At 34.6% G+C, this 23,961-nt stretch overlaps 1 protein-coding gene across 1 annotated transcript in view; it reads left to right on the forward strand.

The window, feature by feature from the left end:
* Positions 1-23,961, forward strand: part of ADAMTS19 (ADAM metallopeptidase with thrombospondin type 1 motif 19) — a 137,384-nt gene that overhangs the window by 59,190 nt on the left and 54,233 nt on the right. The window contains exon 8 of the mRNA XM_062513086.1: positions 12,391-12,496. Coding sequence (XP_062369070.1) covers positions 12,391-12,496 — 106 coding nt within the window. The remainder of the gene's footprint in view (positions 1-12,390; positions 12,497-23,961) is intronic.

The raw sequence follows: 23,961 nt of genomic DNA on the forward strand, positions 1-23,961 counted from the left end.
AGGAGAAAATTCACTATTTTGCTAATCAGATTGCGAAAGATAAAAGCATGAGTGATTTAGTGACCCTCTCAGTGCATTAAACAGTGAATTATGTTTCGTATCACTCTATTCATTGAAATAGTTGAAAAACTGAATCAGGTCCAAGCAGCTGTGAGCACTTAAAAATATCTTTCATTGTCTCCTGGATTTTACAACTTCACTCATCTTTTATGGGTTTTTGTTGGTTTTTTTTGTTATATTTTTGTTTGGATTTTTTTAATATGAGAAATATAAAATCATGTGGGATGGAGCTGTAAATAATCATGTATCAATTATAAATTACTCTATATGCTATAATACCAGTATATACTCTGGATTAGTTTGTATAAAGAATTATTATTGACTTAATGTATCATGCATACAATTAAATTTTAAAAACAAAAAAATAAAATGTGTCACACATTACAAATTACAGGTATTCAAAATATATGGCTGTAAAATACCTGTTTTGTAGCTAGCCATCCATTTTGCTAATATTACTCTTGTGTTCAGCTCTTCATAGATATACTTGTGTATAGTATCTTTATCCCTTCAAAAGAAATATTTGCAAAGTTGTGCATGAAAGGTCAACTTTATATAGTGTTGTGCACTAGAAAATCCAGGTGTTTATTAGTGGAAATTATTTCAGAACAATGTTTTCAGAGAGACAGGTAGCTCCTTGCAGCTAATGCATCAGTTTCTGTGTCCTGTAACTGTATAATGGGAAAAACAGCGTAGTGGAATTAGATTGTAAAAAAAAATGCATTTGTTTGAAGAGTGGAATTGGAGGTCAGTAATACATGAGTCCTTTAGCTGAGGAGGCGACACAAAGAGCCCCATATTTGTGGACGGAATTGCAGATGATCTATCCAACTGCATCTAACTTGTCAAAACACAAGGAAAAGTGCTCCATAAATGTCAGCTGAAAAGAAGTCTCACTCTTCATTTAAAGGGCCAAGTCTCACTCTTCATTTAAATGTCTTCGGGAAGACTTTCAATTTGAATCCATTTCATAGCTCCCTTTTGTGACATTGAAGTGGCAACAAGGATTTTTTTTTTTTTTTTTTTTTTTTTTTGTAGTTTGAGTCTGTACTGAAGTATTTATGTTCTCAGGATGATAGTACCCTACACTGAATAAAACATCAGTAAGTCTTCCTTTACTCTGACTTCTCAAGCAGGGGCTAATGCTGCGTTCTGGTTCTCAATTACCTGCATCTTACATACTTTACAAAGATTATTTTGGATAATGGTACCCTGGAAGAAGAAAGACCTGACACTCTCAGTCTATTCAGCTTGTTTTCATTGATCTTAAACTTCTGAGAATTATTCCAACAAACTCCAGGAACTCGTGAACTGAAAACAGTTTGCAAGAACACTGAGACATGAACTTGATAAACTTATCCGATGGTGCCATAGATCAGTTAACACTGACTCTAACTGGAGCAGCATAAATGCTTTCATCACATGTGTTAGTTAATACATCATGAAACAACATAGCCTTAGTTATACCAATGTAGACAAAACACAGAATGAATATCTGCAGATAACAGTAGTAATTTTAAATCAAATTATTTTAGCTGTAAAGAGTGTGTGGTGAAAGACCCTTCTCAAGATAGCTTTTCCTTTGTTCTCATTTATCAAAAGATACTAGGTAAGCTATGCATCCATAGCTGGTCCTTGTTTTCTGTATAAAGGAACAATTGGATCTTCAGTTCACATTTCCTAGAAGATGTGCTAGTACTTTTTGCTATAAACAGCCTCAAGATCAATCACTTTCTTATAGTACATCTCTCAGGGAAGCAAAGTACAGTTTCACACAAAGATCTTGAATAGCACAAACTGCAAAAACTTTGGCTAGAGAGTAGTACATTATGCTAAAAAGCAAAGAAAAACCAGACTAACTCATCTTTCAATTCCACTAGCTGCCCCTTGTCTCACATAAAAGAGAGAGCACCCCTTTAAAAATGGGAAGAAAAATCCTGAATATTTTCTTTAAGTGTGATCTCAGCAACAGTAAAACAACCAGTTTTGAGTGTATCATAAAAACATGAGAAGTGTTTTATAGGAATCACTCTGGTTGCAGAAAATGAGGAAATGTTTTACTGTGCTGAAGTCTTGTGTGTCAAGGAACAATATTACATTTCTGTAACACTGTCATTTCCATAGCATTGTTATAATAAAATAAGTTGCAAAAGAAAGCAAGACAGTGTTGTTTTCCTCATAGGTTGTTGAAGGAAAAAAAAACAGGTCTAAATAATGTATTATAAGGTGAAAACTGAGTGATTTCACACCGGTTTGTTGCGTAGGGGATGGTGCCGGCAAGAAGGCACCAGAAACTTAAGTTTCAGGAGAATCAGCTTAATAGAGTATCAAGGCTGTAATTCTTTTAAGACCAGGAAAAGCATCAGGGATATAGTATAAGTAGATCAAACTGTTAAGGGGGATTGATGTTACACAAGCCTGGAGAACATATTCAGGAAAAAAAAGCTTATTTGATGGAATAAGACAGGAGGTAAATTCAAAGGTGTTGCAATGTGTGTAGATGCACAGAACATGGGGGCAGCTTTAGCAGCTGCATACTTTGTGAATGTGAGAACTGAAACCCAGATGTCAGGAAGGCAAGAAGAGGGATAAGCACCTGGGTGCACATTTTCACTAGTTGGCTGGAGTGACATAATTCTTAATTAATTCCAGTATATATTTTACTCTACGATGCTAATAGATTTTGATCCAAGTGTATAGAGCTGTAGGCACATAGTATTCCAAAACATGTTAAAGTGAACTCACACTGCACAGCAGTGGAAGCAGTTCTGGAAAGTAATTATACCATCCTGTATTCCAGTACTACATTTAGTCATCACAGTTTTTATGGGGAGAGTAAATTTTTTTTGGACGCAGAATCAAAGACAAGAGAGAGTCGTAAGCATATAGCATTTGCATTCAGTTCTTCTTGGAGTGCAATTCTTATTTTCTGCTTTTTTGTTTATTTCTGTTTACAAATAATGGAGGATATTAAATCTTGAAATGACATATACACTCAAATTTTATGCCCAGCCCAATTTTTTTTAAGGTAACAGAAATGATGTCAAATTACCATTTGGAAAATAAATGCTGCCCCAGAATTGATCTTGAAAAACTAGGGTAACTTTTAAAGCCCCTTCATAGTTCCTCTGGAAGCCTAAAACCTAACTTGCATCAGCATTTTCATCAACATGCTGTTTCTGTGCACTGTGCTTCCTATTTCCTTAAGCCAGGGCCCATGACATCAAATGATTAAGACTTAAAAACACAAAAAACCAAAACTTCAAAAGCAAATGTTGGGGTGTTTTAATGTCTTCCAGACATTTAATATATTTTTAATTGACCAAGTCTTCTGTATGTTTTTTTATAAAAATACATTTAAATAGTGATTAAATTTATATTTAAAAAAGGTAATTTAAACAACTGGCAGCAGCTAGAAAGCATCTGAGAGCAAAGCTGTAACAAATTATAAGAAAGAGTTGTCTTCATCAAATGAGGTCAGTTTCTCTTTCTTAATGGTAGCAGGTATCCCTACTGTGATTTTTTATACTGTGGTATTCTTGGTAAACTAAAATTTCACTTGCCTTTTTGGCAAAGGCACCTTCCCTTTGAATTCAGACTAGAAGCTGTTGTTCCTACTTTCCCTTTTCAAGTCATGCCCTAGGAGAAACTTCAGTTTACAAGCCTCCAAAACATTTTGCACAATTACACTGGGCTAGAAAATGAACCTGTTCTCTCTTTTTCTTAAAGTTCACTCTTTTAAAGTATTTGTCCTTGCAAATCCTTGTTCATTTCTAAATCTATGCCTTCTATTTCATAGATTTTTGAATCAACAACTACCAGATATAAGTCATCCAAAGCAAATCAGGCTGTTTAAGCATGGAAGATTTGTTCCCATGTATCAGGTGTTTTATTTCTAAAAAAGTGTTGTAGAAGGAAAAAAGCAGGTCTCATAATACTTTTTTCCCTGTTATCTGTTTTTACAATGGGACATTTATTTTTAAATTATCTGAGGAATAATTTGTCTCTTCAACAAGCTTCACAGACTTTTCACTTTCAAGAACTCCTCTATCAAGTTTCTGTGTGGCACTATAGACACAGATAGCCACTAAGATATTTCAGATGTTTACAGTGGTCCCACTTCCTTCCTGATAGTTTTAAAAGCTACTACATGCTCTGATGTGGGATTAGTTTGCAGCAATTGAGCAGAACTTGACTCAAACTGAAAACAAGGAAGAGAATATGTTTTAGATAAAGCTAGTTCTGTATGGATGCTGTGTAGAACAGTATTACTTTTTCTTCTGTCTTTGAAAGAATACCCTCTCTGGGGAGCAATGAAATGCATAAGGATCAGAATTCTGTGACCAGGTTCTGTTAGGTATTCCACATGGGGAGGATTTAATGTTTAAGACAAAATGTACTTACCTGAAAACATTAGATGTTATGTGGGATTTTGATTTAGCAGAATGATATGGCAGTATACTGAAATCAGTGCAAGCCATTGTGTACCTAATGCAATATACCGTGGGATCACAGTACCAATCTCATTCTCATTATTGGCTCTCATGTGCTCACTGTCATGATGCTGAACATCCCCTGGTGCTGGGAGGGAATATGTGTGTTAAAACCTGCTCAAGCCCTTTGCTCTGTTCAAAGTTCATTTTGTCAGGTACTCAGTTTTTATATACTCTCTTTTGGGCTGAGCTGCACATGCACTTACCATATGCTGGGCCAGTTAACAAGCCATTGACACTCTTTTGATTAACTCAAGGATCAACATTTCCACAAACAGTTAATCCACTGTATTGATACAGGCTTTTATCTAAAACTCTCTCTCTTTTATCTAAAACTGGCTCTCCAGTCTCTCTTGGGTTCAGTTTTCTTTGCAGCAGCTGTGGTCAGTAATTTCCTACATTCTTTGCTCAGCTTCATTAGTACATTCCTCTTGCCCACCACACCTCTTTTAGAGGTTTACTGACCAGAAATCAAAAGGTAATTTTTTTAAATAAACAGGTTTATGTAAGAAAAGCAGTTTAGGAAAAGAAAAATGAAGGATGGGCTAAATAAAGATCAAAAGAGAAGAAAAAGAAAAGTGAATATATGTACATACACAGAGTTGTAGAGACAGTCAAATGAATAAGACAGCCTTCATACCATGAACACCTTGTAGCACTACACAAGTGTAGGTGTCAGTCTGGAGTAGTGGTGCATGCAGTCACGAAGGTAAAAAAGTAAAAGGGAAGTGTATGCTTTGCTTTATGTATTTCCCAGTCACTGTCAGATGATCCATTCATAGCAGTCCTTCCTTAGGTTCTGTGTGGGAGGGCCTGAAAGACTGCCAAGCAAAACTGTCACATTGCCCACCTTTAAAGAAAATGTAATTGTAGTACAAGCTGTGAAACAGAAAGCAAGTTTGAATTGTTAAAATTGCTTCCTGTGGTGTACTGCAGTATTCACTGTCATCATCTCACCATTTTGTAGAGTAACAAAGGCTTTTGCTGATGTACATAAACAGTTCTATGGTAGGAAGCAAGCTCAAATTAATGATCTGGGGCATGTGATTATAATTCAAAGTAAGTTGCATATCTGTCCATGTCTGTCCAATTCATGTCTGTCCAATCTTTCCAGTGAAAAGCATATCCTCAAGATTAACTTATTTATGCATGTATTTGGTAAGAGCTGTTCTCATGCTAAGCATGAAACCTGTTGCTGGCTATCTAAGTAACAAACTTTACTAGATAATCCTCATTCAGTTTTGTTGCCAAATAAGTGAAGTGTCTTCAAAGTCACTTCTTATTTGATTGTACACAGCAGTTCCATGAATGTTTCATAAGGCACTCTTATAATTTGCCCAGGTAATTTAAGGACTGAAAGTCCTTATTATGTAAGTCCTAAAAATAGACATTTCTACTTCTGTCCAAATGTTTAATTCATAAATTTAGCTAAAGATTACCAATTTGCTATGCCATGGGAAAAAAAAAATCCAGAGAAGTTGCTCGTGAAAATTATGCCATGAGGAAGTTAAAGTAAACTGTTAACAGTTTCTTAGAAGAATAAGTTACTTCTTAGAAAGGTTACATTTGGTTTTTCTTTCTTGTTCATAGTATGAGAAAATAAGAAGCAAAGAAAGCTTTTATTGCATAAAGTTTCATATCCAATTTTTCATGTTTTCTTCTGAGTAGAATAATTTAGTATATAATTACTAACAGTAATAATTACTAACAGTAATTATATACTAACTATTCAAGCTGTTTGTTTTTTTTTTCTTTTTCTACATTACAGAAAGAAGGTTAAATGAGGAGAAAAGGAAGTTGTGACTTTCTCAAATTTATGACTTTCTGCTTTTCATTTAACTATGCAGTTTTTTTTTCCATCTGTGTCTTTTCCTGTTCATGCATATTTTTATGGACAAGTTTTCCACTTGGTGATGTTGCCTTTAAAAAAAAAAAAAGGGCAATTAAAATACTTAAGATTTTAAAAGTGTACTGACTGTACTCAGTGACCATGTTACAGTGTGTTAGGTGTTAAATATTTTCCATCACATTTGTAAGAATTTTTAATGTGGCTTATAAGTTAAAACAGAAGACATGGCAATTATTTGTAAGTTTTAACACTACAAGAAAATATCCTTGGGTTCAGGGCTGCCTTGCATCATGAAGCAGGAATAGTGGTAGCCTGCATATGCTTTCATATTTTAAAGGATTCTGGGTAGTTCAAAATGTAGTAGAACAAGAGTAAGTAAGGTATGCAGTGGGACATAAGATGCCAAATACATGTAAATGGCCTCTGCCACAGGAGTTGCTAAATTTGGTAGATCTTCTCAGTTGATCATTGCAATTGCTGGTGGAGGTCTAGGAAGGCATAAATTATTTTGAATAAATGAAAAGAGCTTTATATTTGAGTTAGAATACCCCCTCTACAATCTTAATTAAAAGAGAAATATGTACTCTTGTAGGCAACTACACTCTGGACTTACTTGCATGACATGTTATGGACCCAGGTAGATGCAAGTGAGAAGGAATACCCAAAATCAGAGAATAAGTACTTTGCTGACTGTTAAAGTTTATGGTAGTTGCTGCCAACCTTTAGCTCAGGGCATCCCTACACCCCTTGTCAGCAAAGGCCAGGAATGGGCAGTGGGGAAAATTTGCTTATTGTCTCCTCTGTGTATTCATCTTGGAAGAAATTTTTTCCATGTGGGTTGCATTTTAGAGGAACATTAGTACTTTACAGCACTTTTGCCATCCCATCCCTATAACAGTGTCTTAGAGGCCTGTGGACTAACAATAGAAAACTATATAAACACACATTCAGAATGTATTTTTGCAGTTATGGTATACATACATGCTCTCTGTTTTTAGTCTTTTTCCCTGCTGTAAGAATTAAAGTGCAGCAGTTTGTTTCATGGTGTAAGAGTAATCTTAATAGTCTATTCTGAAACATAAAATCATATACTTACTAGTATATAAAAACTATTGCAGTTATTGATGTTCTCCTGAAAGCATGGATTTTCTAAGATGTATATTAGTAATAAAATAACAAAAGACATTAATAAGATTTAAGTTATGTTTGGGAATAATGCTGATTTGGTTGTATCCTATTATTTTTTCTGATGTTTTTCAGTGAAGTGTGTTTATGAAGATACAGCACACACACATATAGGTACATTTGTCCTCACTGTTATATCTCTCACTTTAAAAGAGAAAAATAAATATTCCTGGGCTTTGCATTTTGTATTTGAGATTTCTGATCGTTAACTGTCTTGTTGTGATTATTGTTTAAGAGCTGCAGATCCACAGACAACTGACAAAACTTGTTTTTCCTGGAAGTCATATGTGACTCTCTTCAGAACAGCTTGTGCTAATTAGACTTTGAAGTGTTGGCTTGGTGAAAACTTTTTTTCTCCTGCTTTTTAAGACAAGCATATGGTCTGCTAAAAAAAGTAATTTGTTAGATTAGCAATCAAGTGCAATTAAATAATATTTTTTATGCTGACAAATCCACTGATTTGCCAGTTAATTTTAAATATTTTTAAAGTACTTTTTACTGTAAAATATTTGTGAATCAAAAGCCAGATGTACTTGGGCTTTAAATTATGTTTCTATTGTAGTGGCTTGTGACTTTTGTGCACCACTGATAATTCAAATGAAGATCATGCTATTGGAAGTTATGAATAAACACATTGCTAATGCAATGGCAAAAAAAAACCTTTAATGTCTTGTGAAACCAAGGAAGTTCAGAGGAAAAGAAATTTAAGTGGGATAAGTAAGTAATTTGGGTGATTTGACTTCCAGAATATTAACTCTGTTTTTACAGTGCTCACTTGTAAAAGGAAAAGAACCATTTTCTAGCATGAATTAGAATGCATTATTACAGTCATACCTACATGTTTTATGGTCACTGTAAGGAAGACCAGTGTTTGTAAGTTAGACTGCATGTCTCTTACTGGGATTCTGTTTGGGTTTTTTTTTTTTTACTGCGGAGTTTTTGTTCCTGGGATCAATGCTGACAATAGCTCTTTCAACATAGGTAGTGGATTTATGTTACAGGCAGCTGGCCATGAATGAGTAGGTGAAGCTAACAGGCTTGTTCAGATACTTTAGCTGGTGAGCTGTAAAGTATAACATCCCTGTCTGCTGAACTAGCACTTTTCAGCAGAAAGGGTGTAGATGTGCACCTGATTTGAAAGAATAAGTAGGTTGGTGATTTGATGAAGATGTTCATTAACAAACAAGAAAACGTGTCATAGTTTGTAGAATGAAACACCCATGTCTATGGGCAGTGCTAATAGCAGAACTAATTCTCTACTGCTATGACTTGGGGAAAAGTTCCACTTTTTTTGAAGCAGCACTTAATTTGGATATTTACCAGCTTGATAAGAAAATGTAGTCCCATATGCAGTTGTTCTCAGGCACAGAGCTACAGCTTTACTCTTTTAATTGATGTGGCATGTATTTTCTTCTGAAATAACTTGAGAAAAAGTTATCCACAGAAGAAAGTAATTAGAATATATTACATTTGACATGTATTCAATCAAGCTTTTTTGTTTGTTTCAAAACAAAGCTTTTTATAGATAAATAATCAGATCCTTCCTTATATTTTCAGTGAGATGAAGTTACTGATTTCTAGCCAATACTTTTCAGATACTAAGTGTTTTAATTTGAAACAGTGTGTTGAGACTATGGAGTTCAGTAGGAGTATCTTAATCATAACAAGGGAGCAATTCTTAATTCTTGTTGTTGTTTTGGTGTGGTTATTTTTTTTAATTTTTAAATTTTTTTTAATGTAGATTTAACCTTGGAGCAGTTCCAGCTGTGTTAATGAAACACAGGAAGCTGCAGTGGGTATTAATATATTGAAAGAAGAAATTCTGTCTCTTACCTAATACACAAACAACTAAGCAAGAGCAGCTGCTTACTGGAGTTGGTTTCTTTTTCACTACATGTGAAATTCATAATCAAAGAGAAGACATGAGCTTTTACATAGTTCACAGCTGGTAGTTGGCTGATTTACATTCAGTAGTTGCTGTTGAATGTGGCTTGCACTTATGAGGTTGAATTTGTTTAATAGGGGAGAAGCCATAAAGCATTAATTGCTTTTGATGCTTTTGGACATTTCTTGATTCAGCAATCTAATTTAATCTTGATAAAATTTAAATCTTTTTTCTATTTTTTTTTATTTTTGTTTTGTTTGCCAGGCTTATAAAGTTTAAACATAATCCATTTTCTTCAAGGAATTCCAAGTATGAAAACATTTTTGGTGATATGTAAGGATATATTAGTTGAGTATTATATGAACAATGTATGAGTATTATTGAAAGTTCCTAATAATGCTGACTGCCTCTTTTGCAGAATAGGTGTAAAACTTGAAACATTCATGATTCTATTGGAGTAAATGGGGGTGGAGGTAGGTGGCAATCAGAATAATGGACAGCAGCTGGTAGTACTCAATACAACAACTAGTTGTTGTATGGAAAACCTGCCATTTTAGAGATGAGAAGAAGGTTAGGGGACTTCTTTTCCCTTGAGAAAGCTAGAGATTATCATACAGTTTTCTGTTATTACTGCGCATCGTCAGGAAGAGGGAGGTTTGGGAATTCTCTTTCTGTAGATCCCAACAAGTAAGTTTCATCCAACTGAGAATAGCCATCAACACCGTCCTGACAGCTCCAGATGTTAACTAAACACCACACAGCTGCTTGCTCTCTCCCCACACAGTGAAACGGGAGGAGAAAACTGCAAGAATAGGAGTGAGAAGAGCAACGGGTTCTGATAAAAAAGAGTTCCCTAACTGAAATAAAAATAACAGTAATGATGATAGCAGTGATAATGAGGAGGAAAATAACAGAGATAAGTAAAATCCAAGCAAGAAAAATTCTGGTTTTGAAAACAATTGCTCACCACCAACCAACCAAAGCCTGGCCAGTCCCTGAGCATCAGTCCCCTGGCAGCCTACTCCCTAGTCTTTTTGCTGAGCACAGTGCTACAGGGTGTGGGAGATCCTGCTCATCTGGGCTCATCTGTGATGGCTGTGCTTGTTGTCAGTGTCTTGCCCAGCCCCAGCTCTCTTGGTGGTGTGAGGAGGCAGAGAAGCCTTGAATCTGTATAACCACTGCTCAGCAGCAAGTAGAACCTCACTGTGTTACCCTCACTGTTCTCACACAAACCCAAAAATGTAGTTCCTTACCAGCTACTGGGAGGGCAGTTAACTCTATTACACCCAAAACCAGCACAGCAAGAAAAGTATTTCTGAATGTTTTGCATTGCAATGAAGGTTTGCTCCCAGCACTTCAAAATGCAGTACTGGGTTTTGACTATGGCAAGAGTGATTTTTCTGTTTGGTTGAACCAATTTTTAAGTTCATTGATGATGGCTGAAGTCAGGACCCTGATGTTCACTTCCTCTGGTATTGTTACCAGCTGTACTACTTCAAGTTCCAGCATCAAAAGTCTTCATATCTTTTTTCACTTTGGTCATCAAATCTTAAAAGAAGATGCATATAATTGTGGAACTAAAAGGCACAAAATTATTTTAGAAATATTCTTGTTATTATTTCAGCTATTGCAGCATAACATATTTTAAACAAAACATTCTATTTCTGAGCATTTATTCTGTGATTTTTATTCAAGTTGGTGTAAGTGATACCTACATTTAGCATGAGGTCTTGTTCGAAGGACTATTTTGTCCTTGACCAGATTTTGCTTTTTCTCTAGTGTTCCACATGGCGATTCCCTGTTTTGGAAACAAATAGTAGAAGTTGAAATACTCTGCCTTATTCAAATTTAATTTATTTTGCTCAGTCCTGGACAACATTTTTTGTCAAAAGTTCTGTGTTCAAAAACTTTTAGCCCGTTCTTTTGAGGGCAACACTCAAAAGTTGGCAGAATAGTAATGGGGTTACTGCTACTTGTGGATGAAGCGTTGTGCTCACAGACTGACAGATACTTGGACTGTAAGAAGAATGACTTATCTTATTAACTTGGAACGATAATTATGACTAAATTTCAAACACTGTCAAACATTTCAAACTTGACCTTTACATGCAAATATCCAGCAAACATGCTGAACCGGAGGGCACCATTCCATTGAAAGGAAGTTCCTGGGAAGAAGGCCAAACACTTGAAACAGTGTTTTGATTGTTTGCTCGAAATTTTCAAATGACGAGAGATGACAATTGTCCTTGCTAAATGCATTTGTGGTCTGAAAAATTTACCATTATCCACATTAAGCTTCATGTTCCTCAAGCTTTTACAGTTACAGAAATTCTACTTGTAAGAAGCTGAGTCAAAACGCTGCCATTAAGGCTTCATTGAGTTTATTGAAAACTAAGGTATTATGTAGTAAAGGCATTATAGCCTCTACAATAAATATGTTTGACAGGCTGCAGTCTCCTATGAAGAGACATCTGACTCTTCTAAACATTTTTAAAACACTAAGATGATGAACATTTTATGAGTACTTAGTAGTGACAAATGTAGGGGCACAACTCTGTGCTTTGCACTCTTTTCTTCTGAGTCTGTCAGAGGAAATACCTGTTCAAACTTGTGCCCTGTTGTTATAGACATTTATTTTCCTTTACAGCAGTACTGACATTCATACATCTCATTAAGGTACTGAGCAACACTTTCAAAGAATGCATTTCTTGTATATTGCAGTCCATGTAATCATTACTGTGAGGTAATACTACCACTGGTTGCAGATCGAGTAAATAAAACTTTGTCAGATATCTGTTTATGTACTTGAATGGCTCTGACCACAACAACGTTTCAGTCTTGTTTGGGTCTAATTATGCCAAAATATATAAAGTTAGTAATAACAAAAAATAATTGAATGTGGTGGTTGTGTTTCCTAGGTATAGCATACCTGAGTGGAATGTGCAGTGAAAAAAGAAAATGTATAATTGCAGAGGACAATGGACTGAATCTGGCTTTTACAATTGCTCATGAAATGGGTCACAAGTAAGTATGTGGATATTAAAGCCTAGTATTCATTTGCATGTAATACTACTATGATTTGACTAATTTGATTGTATACTTCTGTTTTCCTTTCTTTCTATCAGGAGGGAATTTTAATTAAATGAAAAATTCAGAAAATAGTGTTTCTTTTAATAACAACAACATGTATCAATATATGGTATACATCTTAAGAAAATGTTTACGACTTGAAGTAATACAAAAGTCTTTATAGCTACAAAATAATAGATTAACTGAAAAGACTGCCATTATCTAGGGGAAAACAGGTGCCCCAAGATGTTTTTTCTTTGCTGACTATGGTATTGTGCAACAGATCCAACTCTAATAACAATTGTTGCCAACAAACATTTTAATGAGATCATAAGTTGGAAGAGCCCTTATTTAATTTGGCTTTCTCAGGATAGATCCCATTAAAGTGTAGAATAGTAATTGGTCTTTGCAGCATTGGTTTTTTTTTTTTAATCTTAGAATAAGAAAAGGATGGCAAAATGAAGGTGCAGGTAACTGTCTTTCACAATTGGGCTGGATGTTTTCATTCATTCAGTGTCAAATATTTTAACCCAAAGTGAAAAATTCTTATTTTGCAATAATAAAATATGTTAATAAGACTTGAACTTCATTCTTGGCTTCACTACTTGTGAAGAAAAAGAAATATAAAATGTCTTACTTTTTACTGAGATAAAAGGACAGTATGTATTACTCTTTCATTTTTTTCTGCCATTTCTGTGCCAGGTATTTCTGTATTTGTCTTATAATGTCAGTTTCAGAGGGACAGCAGAGAGGGGTGTTTTGCTAAATGTGTGTATCTTGAGACAAACATTTTGAATTAAAAGTGGCTTGGTTTTAATTTGTTCAAAGCTTTCTGTGAATGGAGTTCTAATGTTGAAACATGAAGTTAATTGCAAGAAAAAACTGGAAATGAAAATATTTGTATTGATTTTTTTCCTGGATGCAAAAATAAACAAATATAAAGCAATTATATCAAGATTGACACAAGTATAAGTTGCTGCATGAAATTGATCTTACCTGTTTTTTCTTTTTTTTTTTTTTGCATTTTCAAAACTGCAGAAAAAAACTCCTGGTTAATATAAGCCAGCCTACTTGCATGGTAGTTGCTATAAAGAAAAGATCTAAAAAGAAATACTTATTTACGTTTTATAGCTACATATTCTATTTCTATTTTTTGCTGTAGTGTTTGCTGAGATTGGAAGAGGGAATGGGTAGAGGAAGAATTACTTTCTGCAAACTTACTCTGTAACAGTAAACCAAGAGTAAGGGGAGAGAAACAATCACTGAATAGGATCTGCAGATAAATTAACTGGTAAATTGGCAAATTGTTTGACATGGGTATGATAATAACAGTTCTAAGTACTGCTTTATACCCAACACAATGAAAGTGTTTTTAGAGACTTTGCTGCAAAATTACTGTGTTTGAAAAAAGAGACATCTCAATCAACAAGAAATATAAGATTTTATGCTCCCCGAGAAATGGTGACATGTAAAATTTTTGTGAAATTATAGGTGTTGTGCTAGTTGTGCAATAGCAAATTTGCAAATGTGTGATACTGATCTTAAAAAGTTCATGTAATTACACAGTCGTAAGGTTTTTGTCTTGCAGTAGGCAATCAAACGTATCCTTGACTTCCTAAGGTCTTCTAGATGTCAAGCAGTACATGAAACAAGGTAGACAGAGAAGCTCACTGTTGCTGCTAGCAGTTCTTCCAAGACTGCAGCACAGGTCAGGCTTTATAACCTGTGTTACATTTGTGAACTTGGAATATCTTCATGTCTTTGCATTGCTGTTGGACTGTGAACAAGAACGGAATTTTCATTACCTTCTTGCAGGAACATAAAACTTATATTGATGATATATAAATCCTGAGGGGGAAAACGTTACAAGGCTACATATGAAATTTCAGAGCTTTCAAATCCTTTTGTACTAATTCAGATAAACTTAGAAAAACAAATCATGATGGTATTCCAGCCATCATATTCTCACAGTAGTAATGACATTTGGATTAGAGACATCCTCACAATTCTCTGTGTGTAATGTAACAGATATTTTAAAATATTGGAAATAAAGAATGAATCAAATTTTGTGTCAGTGTAAAAGACAGGATGTTGATTGAACCAGACATTTCTTCGAGAAATCCAAACTAATGAAGGCATGTAACAAATCACATAGTGTATAAAAGGACTACCACAAAAATGAAAAAAATAGGTAGCCAGAGATGTCTAAGCAGCTGCCACAAGAAAAGAGAAGAGAAGAGAAGAGAAGAGAAGAGAAGAGAAGAGAAGAGAAGAGAAGAGAAGAGAAGAGAAGAGAAGAGAAGAGAAGAGAAGAGAAGAAGAGAGAAGAAATAGGAAAAAAAAAAAAAAAAGAGCATCCTCCAGTGCAAAAGATGTAGAGGTTTATAGGCATAGATTCATGCATCAAGATGGAGTCAGAGTCTGTCAGATTCTGCGATAGAGTGGTCTTGCACCAAGGAGTGTGTAAGGTGGCATTTTAGAGACATTTGTGTTTTCTGCATCAATGTCTCTGTTTGCCAGCCAGGCCTGGGCAATTGCAAAGAAGATACTAGAAGCAGTTAAACCTTTGTGAAGAGACAATATACGAATGTTTGGAGACAAATGTTTGAGTGTAGATCCTATTGGAAAGTACTTGAGCAGATTCAAATGTATCTAGAGTATCTCTTACAGAGATTTGTCTTGCTCATTCTTAACTGCCTCAGAAGCAGAGATTAAATGCTCACCATACAGACCAGTCATAAACAGATCTTTTAACACATCATTTTTTCTAGAAAATTTTCACATTCTTTTTGAATCTTGAGGTCATTTAACAACTACCTTGGGGGTTTTTTTGTGTGTAATACGTTTAACCATTCTAGTTGTTCTAGAGAAGAGTAGTTCAGCAGTGTAGAACCAAAAACTTTCTCAAAGAATTTGCTTCTCAAAGGATAGAGAGAAAACAAGTTTTTTCCTTTCTGTACCACAAATATTATTCTTGCCCATAAATTATTGTACAAATAGATTCAAAACTTAGGGAATATAGATGCTGTTGATTTTCATTTTCTGAGAGCATATAGAAACAAAGACATTACCAGTTGTCATTGTACTGATGAATATATAGTTCTGATGCATTCCTTTCACTGAAGAAATTCTTTCCTGATATCCAACCTGAACCTCCCCTGGCACAGCTTGAGGCCATTTCCTCTTGTCCTGTTACCAGTTGCCTGGGAGAAGAGACGCTCATATTGAATGCATTCTGGTATGTGGATGTTTATTAAGTGTTATGCTGTGGGTTTTTTTAATTTCTAGAACTAAAAGAGAAATATTTTCAGTGAAATACAATGGCAGACTAAACCTTACTTTGTAATATGAAATATCTTTGTTCTAACATCGTGTATCTGAAAGCAGATGATATTTTAATGACATTGAGAATTGATGTAAGTCAGCAGTTGGTTTTTGAGCTCTGTCTGTGTAATCAGTCTTTAAAAACTGTATCACAATAATGGATTTGGTTTTATTAAACATATCCTATTTATTAAAATAAATTTACTAAACAATTATGTAATTATGTAATGAGGTCACATTACAAAGTAAAAACTAACAGCAGTTAATTAAAAGACATCCTCATTGTGTGGAGACCAGAGAGAAGACTTCATGGTATTGAGGTTAACAAGCTACAAGTGATTTTACTTAAATTATGCCTCTCTATGGCCTATAATTCCTTTTGAAGGATGGAGAAATAAAGAATGGATGTAGATTTCTGCATCTCAGGATACATTAATTAACATTTATTAACAATAAGTGTTCTAAATATAATTTAGAAATTGTCTTAGGCACTTAAAGAAGAGACCGGCACAGTTTTTCACAGTTAATTTTATACAAATTTGCATTCTTTTTCTGACAAGCGTTCTGTGAATTATGAGAGGTAACTGTTGCTAAAATTAAGGATATTCTACCACATATTTTGTAGTGCTGAACAGGGTGTCTGTGGAATTTCTGAATCACCTATTTAGGAGTTTATAAGCAAAAAGCATATATTATTTGTGAAGATATTAAAAAGTTGTATGAAACCCCGTGGAATTTGAAGAGAGCTTTAAAATGAAGATGAGGAAATGCTAATGGAGAGTCAGTTACTCCCCATGTTTTTCTTATCACTGTCCCAAATATGATCACAGAACACAGTAAAATCCATAAGAATTAGAAACACAAGGGCCTACCAATGTTTCTGAAAGTATAAGTAATGTGGAGTGAGGAATATCATTAAAGTAACTGAAAAAAAGAGCTGTCTGGATAAAGTAGAATTATACAACCGAACTTGTTTTTAAGGATGAATAAGATTAACACATGGAAAGAAAAGATATTAATTAGATTTGATTAGATTTTCCTTATAATTTGAATATTATCTAATACAATAAAAAGTTCAGGAGCAGTTGTGGTCACCTCTGCTGATGAAACTGTGAACAGTAAGGTTAATTTTAGTGAGGATGAGTAAATTAATGCATTTGATATGTGACTTCTAGTCTTAGATGTTCAAAGTATTTGTTTAGCATTAATTTTGTTCCCTTGTTGATTGACTGTCTTACCGAAGAATGAAATCTTACTTCATAACTGATTGGATATGCAGACAGACCACCTGCTGTTCACATTTTAATGACTTTACATTTTCCATTTTAATGTCTTATTAACGAAAGGTAGAGAGGTTTAACAGGTTAGTGCATTATTTTTGTCTTTCCTGAATATGTATCTGTGGAAAAAATCAAGTAAGAATTTTGAGTCTCTTACCTTTTGCCAGGAACTTCTCAAAGGTTACCTTCACCAAGAGAGGGACTGGGGGATTCATCTGGAAAAAAAAAACAGAGAGAGAAAACTCATATATTTGGTCAGTGACAGCAGCCTTTCTTATAAATGATGAAAGAGTTCCTCCCCTTCCATTGCCTTCCCCTTTTCTGGGATAGATTACAAAGACCAAGTTTGTAATTCCTATTAACTCATGACAAGACCAGCTTGTTTTTGAAACTTATCAGTGTTAGGACTGCAATTATTGTTGGTATCTGTATTGACTGAATAGACTTTTCATTTCTGAAGACAGTGTTCAGATGAGCAAGCTGTGATTTGAATCATACTGCTGAAATTACCTGCTTCCATAGGAACTTTCTCTTCTTCTGTGCATTAGTTACCTTCTAGCTTTGCAGCACATTGTGCTGCTCTTACTTGAATAATTATTTGATGATTTTTATTTTGCATTCTGGAAAGCAGGATGAGTTTGTTGAGGATTTTTTACAGAATGACTCTGAAAGCAAAAAAGTGACATGTATTGAGATGACATGTTAGGATAATTATTCCATTGATAACTAAGCTTTATTCAGTAATGGCCATAATATCACCGTGGGATCCCTTTCTCTCAGAGCTTCTGCTTCATAGCATTCTCACTCAGGTTATAAAGGGTCCCACGGTGTCAGTGGTGGCTGTGCTGGTAATCTGTCCCCAAATAATCGTCATGCTTTCTTCTCTCTCCCATGGGCTAGTAGAGTATTGGATAGAAGGTGCAGGGGAAATTCTTGTCATTGTGACTTTATTCCAGCTGCAGAGTCTCTCATTTCCCTCCAGTTGTTTCTTTCTTAAATTTTTCTGTCCTTTGTGGCTAGTGGTCTAAAGCTGGGTTTCTCAGTCCAAGATACATTATTGATATGGTAATAGTCTGTCGGTACTATCAGAGACTGTTTTGGCTGTTTTTTGTCACCACTGAGTTTTCAAAATCAAAGTCAACTGAAATGTAGAGATGGGAGCCTAATTTTGAGTAAAACAGTTTGAAAAGTGCAGCTACTGTTTGGAAAATTGAGCTTGGTGGTGATTTTAAAACTACATGCGCAACAGATATAGGCAATCATCTTTCCCATACACATTATTTGTGTGATTACAGATTTATGCAGAAATAGTTGTAATTCCCTGCTTTTTGTGCATAGCTACATAAAATATGGACCTGCCTGGAGAAGAGAAGGCTCTGAGGGGGGAGCCTATGGCACCTTTCACTACCTAAGGAGACCTGCAGTAGAGCTAGACAGGGGCCTTTTACAGGGGCCAGCACTGACAGGACAAGGGGGAATGGCTTTAAAATGAATGAGAGTAGGTTTAGATTAGATACTGGGAAGAAATTTTTTACTGTGAGGGCAGTGAGGCACTGAACATGTTGTCCAGAGAGGTTGTAGACTCCCCGTGTTGAGTTGATCAAGACCAGGCTGGATGGAATTCTGAGAACAACCTGGTCTAGTGGAAGGTTCCCTGTCCATGGCAGTGGATTTGAACTAGATGATCTTTATTGTCTCCTCCAACCCAAATTTTTGTCTGATTCTATAGTTCTCTTGTTTTTGTATTATGTTTGTATTGTTTTACTATCTGTGACATTTTCTATCTTCTTTGTTAAAAAAATGGAAACTTCACAGAAAAAGTTACCTATAAAGCACAGTACTTGTTTAATAAGAAAAGACTTTTTTAAAATTACTCTTAAGAAAGAAAGTAATGTGCTTTATTTTTTTCCTTGATACTTGCTTATTTAATACTAATTAATAGGAGTCTTTAGCTTAGTATTGCATTTCAGTGTTACATATTCTGTAGTTCAAACACTATTTATACAAAATCACCCTAGTAATTTCATCAGTCTATTTTTTTCCCTGATAGGTCAGGAAAACTATCCATAAGGTAACTATTCTAAATTATTGCAGTTAAACTGACAGTGCACTGAGGGGGTCTTGAAAAGATTTTTTTTTTTTTTCTCTTTATTGAAGTTCAAAGTATATATATATATTAGTCACTCAGCCATGCAAGTCCTTGAGATTACCTTGCATTCGTTTTCATGTTTTAGTGGGTAACTTCTATAAAAATTGATAGTGTCTTTTTTGCCTGCACCCATATTAAAGTAGACATCTTTGTTACACAGTCATATACTTACACTGACTTAAATCTGTTTAGGATTTTACTGGTCATATGGGTGTATCATTCCTAACTTCCATGGCCTGAAAATTGTACAACAAAATGCATTTAAGATTGCAGATGACTGAAGATAATGAAGTCTGTTAAATACTTTGCATTTCCGTTTACTCGTACTCAAAATGTTTCTGATATTACAAACCATGAAAAAAAAATCAGTTTTGTTGGTCTGGTTCTAATCACAGAAAGATCTTTGTGCATCCCAACACACCACTACAATGCCAGGCAGAAACAAAGGATCACCCACCTTTTGCTCGTAGCAAAACAGCTGAAGAAACAGCTCAGGAAGAAGTGAAGCACTGAGACAGGGAAGAAGTGCTGCATCAGCATTTTAATAACTTTCAAAAATATGATGATTTTTTACATGAAATTTAGATTACTCAACTCTTTCTCTGGCAAGGTATTAAGGCTGTGTTTCCGACAGGCTATACTGTTCCATCATGGATTTATGTTAGATTTTCCATAGTATAATATTTGTAAACTAAACAGTTAGTAACTGAAAAGCATCTTGCAGGATGCAAAGGCTTAATTGATAGTCTGGTATATTTAAAATATCTGTGAAAAAATTAGCAGAAGATCGTAATAGTGTCAGTGCTCTTTGTTAATACAAAAACTGGTTTTTTTGTATCTCTTCACTGAATTGATTATAGCTCAAGGATGTGGCATGGGTGTCATATTTGCCAGAAGCCAGTACTTTTCCTGTATTATATAATGTCTATAAAAAACCTTCAGGAAGGGGCAGTATGTATTTTCATGTTATGGTGACAAATACATCCGTCACAGCAAAGCTTTAAATTATATAATTCAGTCCAAGGGCTGTGGCTCAGTATTTGGAAGCATGGTGGTTGAAGTATGGGAGTTACGGAGAAGAAAGCAGCTGTTCAGCAGAAGCTGCAAAGTCAGCTGGACAGCAGTGTCCAGCATCTGTTAATATCTCTATACTGATATGCATGTTGTACTTTTACCCAGTTGTCTTAAGACTGAAAATGTAATCTGAATTTCCAGCATTGTGGAGGGGTGAGTAATAATTCACAAAAGGGAAATAATAATTTCATGAAGTTATTTACTTTTACTTTTTCTGATTATCTAATTTTTAACAGGAAGATTTAGATTTCCCTGTCTAGTAGATTTATCTTTGAAGATGAAGTCTTTTTAAAAAAAAATCATGTTTTACCATTTACCATCATAATTTTTTTTGTAACTGGTCAATATTGCCTTTCACTTTCAGCTAATAATTAATTTACAAGTTGAAATGTGTCTTATCCCATTTATTCAATGATCATGAAGCCCTCATGTTTTAAAGGACATATAAAAATCATGCAACACTTAATATTTAACTAACTGGAATTTGAAAAAAAGAACAAGCCAACATAGGTTATAAAATCATCCTACTGGTCTGGTCTTTTAATACATTTTTCACTATAAAGACAGCAGTGTGATAAAATGTTTTGTTGAAAAAGTGCAATAAAAGTACAAAGAAAGTAGTGTAGCTTCTGTCTCTCCCTCTGTGATAGTCACATAAGGGGCTTTATTTTCACTTAACAAATACATCCTCATGATACTGCAGAATTTCAGACAAACTGATGTGAAAATCATGGTGCTATAAAATGCCATATAAGCATTTAAACCTTGTAATTTCTGGGTCCGTAGTTTAAGGTTTCCAGCATTCTAGCATACTATAGCACAAAATGATGAAAAACAAAAAAAAACGTGGAAATAATAAAGAAGATAATGCTTTATTATTAATAATACTTCTAAAAGTAAGTATTCTTAAGTTAATAGAATTACTTATGTTAGTGATTTATTTCACAAAATGGAAAAAAAAATATAGGCTAATACTTGCACATTATTTACAAATAGCGTGTAGTAATAACTTATACTATTATGAATTTTTAACAAATCAAATGGAACCTGATCCCATCACACATCACAGATATAAACTGGCAGCTGCATTCAGAGGTTTATTTTCTCCTTCACAAGGGGCAAGTTTTCTAGTAATTTTCAGTCTGTCCTGAGCTCATAGTAGTACTATTGTACTTGATCTGCAGTTCACGCACATCATTCCCTTCTTCTATATATGACTTGGAATAAGTAGATCCTTTAGTAGGTGGGAATCTAGTAACTATACTGAACGTTCTAGTGCTGGTTCCTTGACCCAGCATTTGTTCTTGCACTTTTCTTAATCTGTCTCTTATTTCCTAATCTATCTCACTGTTAGTGACTGTGAAAATCTGAGCAGTAGTTTTTTTTTTTTTTAATTCTCTCAGTTTTTCCACATCTATCTGAACTAACCTAATTAATTGCTCCTATATTAAATTTTGATACTATTTAAATTTTGTCACTTCTTTCCCTGTTTCTGGTTTAATAACATCATTCTTGTTCAGCTGTACTACTTGCATTTTAAGTGTGATAGCAACAGTGGTGACAACCATCATCTACCGTTTGCAAAGCACAAACAAAATAATGAATAAATAATGAAAAGCTTTTACCTGGAAGCATGTGGGGTCACTGAGCAAATTCATATTGTCATGAAAGCAGCACATGTCAAAGACTTTTGATGTCCCAAGGTGAGGAGAAAGATAAAATATCAATGCAGACCTAACTATTTCAAGATGAGTGCATGACCTTATTTAGCTTACTTAACTATAGAATAATGACTGAGGATCCTCTTTTGAGGCTTAAAAGAGCTTTTATTTTGTAATAATCCACTATAAGATCACGTTAAATTGTAGTACTTGGTACTTGATCAGTATGTTGACACTAAAGTGCATATTGAATGCAAGGATATAAACTGTTCCCTAAAATGACAGGAGAGATGCTATTGTCTGTTTGAGTCCAGCTGTACACATATAGTTTCTGCAGTAGTTAATTGTAAAATAATTGCTTTTTAAATGAAACATTGAATTAATATTTTTCCTCAACTTTCAGTGTCCTGACTTATTAATTCCAAATACAGAGAATTTAACTATATTTCCCTGTACTATTTCCACTTGCATAGTAAAGATTTAGGAAAAATTCTTTCAACTTTATACATGGAACAGAAAAAGTCTTTTAAACAAGTTTTGGGGGGTTTTTAGATAGAATTTTTTTTTCAATGGACTTGATTTATGCTGTTAGTGGAGTATATTGTTTGTCAAAGTACTTTAAAACTGAGATTATTAAAATATATCTTAATTACATAATGTGAATTTAGATGTTGCTAATATTTTATTTAGGGAAGTCATTCTACAGAATGCTTCCTATTTGCACATTGTATGTGCTGTGTATAGCCTTTAACCAGAATAGGTTACAAAATGAATATATAAAACTTCTTTCCTTAAAAATGTAATTGATTTCTATATAGAGACATGAAGAACTACTTGTTGAAGTACAGTACTGTCTTCTTTGTTGTGTTTTATCAAGCTGTTACAAAGTTATCCTATAATCCCAAACTCTTTGTCTTCCTCCCACATGCACGTGGTGTTGCTTTACTCATGTATGAGGTTGACTGATCACAGCTGTGGGAGAGAGGAGAGGGGGCACTGTGCTGAGTGCTGTCACAATACATTCACTCTATAGGAAGAGACAGAACAGCACCTTACACAGACAGCTTCTGTGGTGCCTTTGGATCAGTGAAGTTACCTTAGTTAAGTAGTTACATCATTCATGAGTAGCAAGGGGGGCTAGAAAATATCATCACCACCACTGCAAACACTGAATAATGTAATATCCTTGATTTTTTTATGGAGAAGTAGGTATGCATACTTACACTGTTTTCTCTTGTGTTGAGTAACAAGGTAGCAATGGCTGTTCAGCTTCTGTCTTTCACTGCACACATAATGTGGTGTGAGGATTGAAATCAGAAGTACAGTTCTGCTGCACATTGACTGTATGTGGTCTTGTAATTGGTACTAGGTGAGATAAAAATATACAGCCATTACCATGCTAGAAGAGATCAAAAGCACTCACTGAAGAAAACATTCCTGAGAATGTTTAAGAGCAGGTTCTCTTGCTTCCTTAGCTTACTTCTCAGATATTGTCTTGCAATTTAGTTCATTGATGTTAACATACACCCTTTTTCAAATGCCTATTCATTCAGGTAGACAGAGGATTCAATACTTATATTTACTGTTTTCTGGATTTTTTTTGCATGTACTTAATTTGGAGGTGGGAGAGAACTGAGGAATGAATTCCATTGGATTAGTACAGATATTTTGAACTACAGTTGAATGTGAATAGAAGTGTTAAGGAAGTATGGGCAGCTAAAATATTGGAAGATTATTAGAATTAGGTTTTTTTTTAATTAGTGCTTAATGTAGCTGATATACACAGGTATTATAAGTACAACAGTTTTTACCACTTCATGCTTTCAAATAAAATGTTTTCCTCAGGATTCTTGTGCTAATAAACTTTACAAAATGCTTCTGTGGTAGTAGATTGGAAAAAGGACACACTGATATATGCAATGGTAGCTAGTG

The sequence above is a fragment of the Cinclus cinclus genome, chromosome Z (assembly GCF_963662255.1).
Source record: "Cinclus cinclus chromosome Z, bCinCin1.1, whole genome shotgun sequence".
NCBI classification, from domain to species: domain Eukaryota; kingdom Metazoa; phylum Chordata; class Aves; order Passeriformes; family Cinclidae; genus Cinclus; species Cinclus cinclus.